Here is a 3,798-nt window from a genome sequence, read left to right as displayed (position 1 = left end):
TGTAAAAGAAAAATAAGGTAAAATAAAAATATAAGGTACTTTTAAACAGCAGTAATTTTTTACTTGATACAATACTAAATGAAGAAAATCAGAGTTTTTAAAGGGAGCACAAGGTGATTTGGGCATAGTACACAATCCTGTAATCCCAGTCCTGAGATGAAGAGGCAGGAGGATCAGGAGTTTCGAGTTATCTTTGGATACAGAGTCAGTTGGAGGCCAGCTTGAATTATCTAAGACTCTACCTCAAAAAGTAAACAAATAAATAGAAAATAGAAGCAGCAATGCTTGTTAAAGTTAATGTATACAAAAGGAAATAACAAAAATGAGAATAATAAAATCAGCTCAACAGATGATCATATGTTTAAATACATAATATAGAGAAATACTTATTTGCTTCAAAGATTTCAAGATGTTAATAATTATCAGACCATCATAACACAACATCCTGAAGCTTTATTTTTTATTACTTATGTGAAAATGTGAGTGTATATTTGTACTCATATGTGTGGGAGTGTTCTAAGAGGCCAAAAATAAAGTCAAGTCCACTGGAGCTGGAATTACAGATCTTTGTGAACCCCCTGACATAAGTACTGAGAAAACAACTCCAGGACTGAAAAACAGAAAGCATTCTTACCCATAGAGATAGCTCTCCAGTCAAATTTTTAATGTGAATGTTAAAGATGTAAATAAAAGAACAAATGGTCCATGTTTATGAATGAAAGACTTGATCAAAAGTGCATCTTCTTTCCCAAAATTCATCCACATGTAACCCCAAACAAAACACTGCTGTTTTATGAGTTGACATAGAATTTCTGAAGTTTATCTAAAAGTGAGCGCATGCATGGGAATTAAAATTGAAGAGAACAGTGAAAGGAATGAAATTTGGTGTCTACTAAACTTACTGATATTTATACAAAAATAATCAGAAATGGACACTATATTCACAGAAGAGAATTGTGCTGTGAATGTGTCCATGTGCACACACATGTGTGTCTACATGTATCTTCAGTATATGACAAAAAGACATAATAATCATTTGATGAGAAAGCAGAACCTATGCTTCATTATTTAAAATAAATTTGGTTACCTACCTGTCATTAATTTAAAAAAAACCAATTCCATGTAAACGACTTATGCTATAAACCAAAAACTCAATCATTAAGCATGAAGAGCCATTCAGAAATGAATATTGATAAAACTTTCTTGATGAGAAAATAATATTCTATTATCATTACTTGTTTCAATAAATCAATATACAAGTGTTAAATATATATGATTAAGTAGATATTTTACATCCTGTAAAACACCAAAAAGAAGTTGGAGAAAAGAGAGCAAAAACAATCAAAGTTTGAGTTTTTTGTTCCTATATAGATTTTTTCCTAAAACTTTTATTGAGAATTCAGCATGTTCAAAAGACCATAACATTACGGGTGAAACCTATATCACTACCTCAAGCCTGGAAAACAATGAATATTTTTTAATAATATGTGGTTTTTAATTGCTTATTTTATTAATTTACATTTCAAATGTTATCCCCCTTCCTGGTTTCCCCTCTGCAAACCCCCTATCTTATCTCCCCTCCCCCTTGCTTCTATGAGGGTACTCCCCCACCCACCCATACACTCCCACCTCATCACCCTAGCAGTCCCCTATGCTGGGGCATTGAATCTCCACAGGACCAAGGGCCTCCCCTCTCACTGATGCCAGATAAGGCCATTCTCTGCTACATATGCAGCTGGAGACATGAGTCCCTCCATGGGTACTCTTTGGTTGGTGGTTTAGTCCCTAGGAGCTCTAGAGGGTCTGGATGGTTGATATTGCTGTTCTTCCTGTGGGGTTGCAAACACCTTCAGCTCCTTCAGGCCTTCCCCTAACTCCTTCATTGGGGTCCCAGTGCTCAGTCAGATGGTTGGCTGCAAGAATCCAGATTTGTATTGGTAAAGCTCTGGCAGAGCCTCTCAGGGAACAGCTATAACAGGCTCCTGTCAGCAAGTGCTTCTTGACATAAGCAATAGTGTCTGGGTTTGATGTCTGCAGATATGATGGATACCTATGTGGGGCAGTCTCTGGATGGCCTTTCCTTCAGTCTCTGTTTCACTCTTTGTCCTTGCATTTCTTTAGATAGGAACAAATCTGGGTTAATATTTTTCAGAGAGGTGGGTTCCCCCATCCCTCAAACGTGGACCACACCTCTGGATATGAACTCTACAGGTTCTCTCTCCACTTTGTTGGGTATTTCACCTAAGATCATCCCCATTGTGTACTGACTGAGGGCCCCTTGTTTTCCTGGCATCTAGGACGTTCTAGTGGCTACCCCTAGCTCCCCATCGCCCACTGCTACATAACTCCATTCAACTCCCTGACAATGATTTTTTTAATTTCCCTTCAATCTACAGGCAGATGCTGAGAACAAGGCACTCCATGAAATGGGTACTGCCCTGCAGGAAACCAACAGCTCAGAGGTCCACGTGTCTGAGTTCATTCTGCTGGGATTCCCAGGCATTCATGAATTCCAGATCTGGTTGTCCTTGCCTATGGCTCTGCTTTATATTGTAGCTCTTGGTGCTAATCTCCTTATCTTGATCACCATCTACCTTGAGCCTAACTTGCATCAGCCAATGTATCAGTTTCTTGGTATCTTGGCTGTAGTAGATATTGGCTTGGCTACCACCAGCATGCCCAAGATCCTGGCCATCTTGTGGTTTGATGCCAAGACCATCAGCCTCCCTGAGTGTTTTGCTCAGATCTATGCTATCCACACTTTTATGTGCATGGAGTCAGGCATCTTCATATGCATGGCAATAGATAGATATGTAGCCATTTGTTATCCCCTCCAATATCCTTCCATAGTAACTGAAACTTTTGTAATCAAGGCCACACTCTCCATGATGCTCAGGAATGGCCTGTTAACCATCCCAGTACCTGTACTAGCTGCCCAGAGACAGTACTGCTCCAGGAATGAAATAGATCACTGCCTTTGCTCTAACTTGGGGGTCATTAGTCTGGCCTGTGATGATATCACTGTTAACAGATTCTACCAGTTGGCATTGGCCTGGCTTGTGGCAGGAAGTGACATGATTCTGGTCTATGCTTCTTATGCTTTGATTATTCGCTCAGTGCTGAGGCTGAACTCCACTGAGGCAGTATCTAAGGCCCTCAGCACCTGCAGTTCCCACCTCATCCTCATTATGTTTTACTACACAGCTATTGTTATAGTATCTGTCACTCACTTGGCAGGAAGAAGGGTTCCCCTCATCCCTGTTCTCCTCAATGTGATGCATATTGTTATCCCTCCATCCCTTAACCCCATGGTATATGCCCTTAGGACACAGGAGCTGAAGATGGGCTTCCAGAAGGTTTTTAGCCTGAGTGAGTATGTGTCTAGGAAGTAAACAGACTATATAACTGAAATAACACTGATTGTAGTATTGCAGGGAAAGGAAAGTATAGACTTTAACCCCAAAATACCTTGTTAAAATTTGATCTCTCCACATTTACAAGGCATACACTCAAGGTCATCTACTTTGAGTAGTACATTCTATATGTTAATTGTGTCTCAAAGTTTTTCAGAAATTTTCCTTCTCACTTCCTGTAATAGCCTATAATGCAAGTACTGTTCTTTGTAAGTTCTGCAGACAGGGAAAATGAATTGGGAAACATTCCCAAAGTTGACCAGGAAGTTGAAACCTGAGATTTGTACTCGGACAGTGTCCAGAGTCTCTGCTCTTAACCCTTTTGCTCCATTTGCCTCAATATTAGTTTTCAATAGTAAGTTAAGATAGTAAAACAAGTTAACAT

At 39.4% G+C, this 3,798-nt stretch overlaps 1 protein-coding gene across 1 annotated transcript; it reads left to right on the top strand.

The window, feature by feature from the left end:
* Window positions 1-2,423: 2,423 nt before the first annotated feature.
* Window positions 2,424-3,392, top strand: LOC110287793 (olfactory receptor 688). The gene has a single exon (XM_021154321.1). It carries the CDS (start codon window positions 2,427-2,429, stop codon window positions 3,390-3,392), a length of 966 nt encoding a protein of 321 aa, XP_021009980.1. The 5' UTR covers window positions 2,424-2,426.
* Window positions 3,393-3,798: the final 406 nt, after the last annotated feature.

Source organism: Mus caroli, unplaced genomic scaffold (genome assembly GCF_900094665.2).
Source record: "Mus caroli unplaced genomic scaffold, CAROLI_EIJ_v1.1 scaffold_17393_1, whole genome shotgun sequence".
Lineage (NCBI taxonomy): Eukaryota > Metazoa > Chordata > Mammalia > Rodentia > Muridae > Mus > Mus caroli.
The sequence above is the reverse complement of the archived record's forward strand: the minus strand, read 5'-3'. Positions and strand labels throughout refer to the sequence as shown.

Excerpts from the sequence above, each read along its gene's own strand:
- LOC110287793 (XM_021154321.1), top strand. The coding sequence starts at position 2,427 with ATGGGTACTGCCCTGCAGGAAACCAACAGCTCAGAGGTCCACGTGTCT.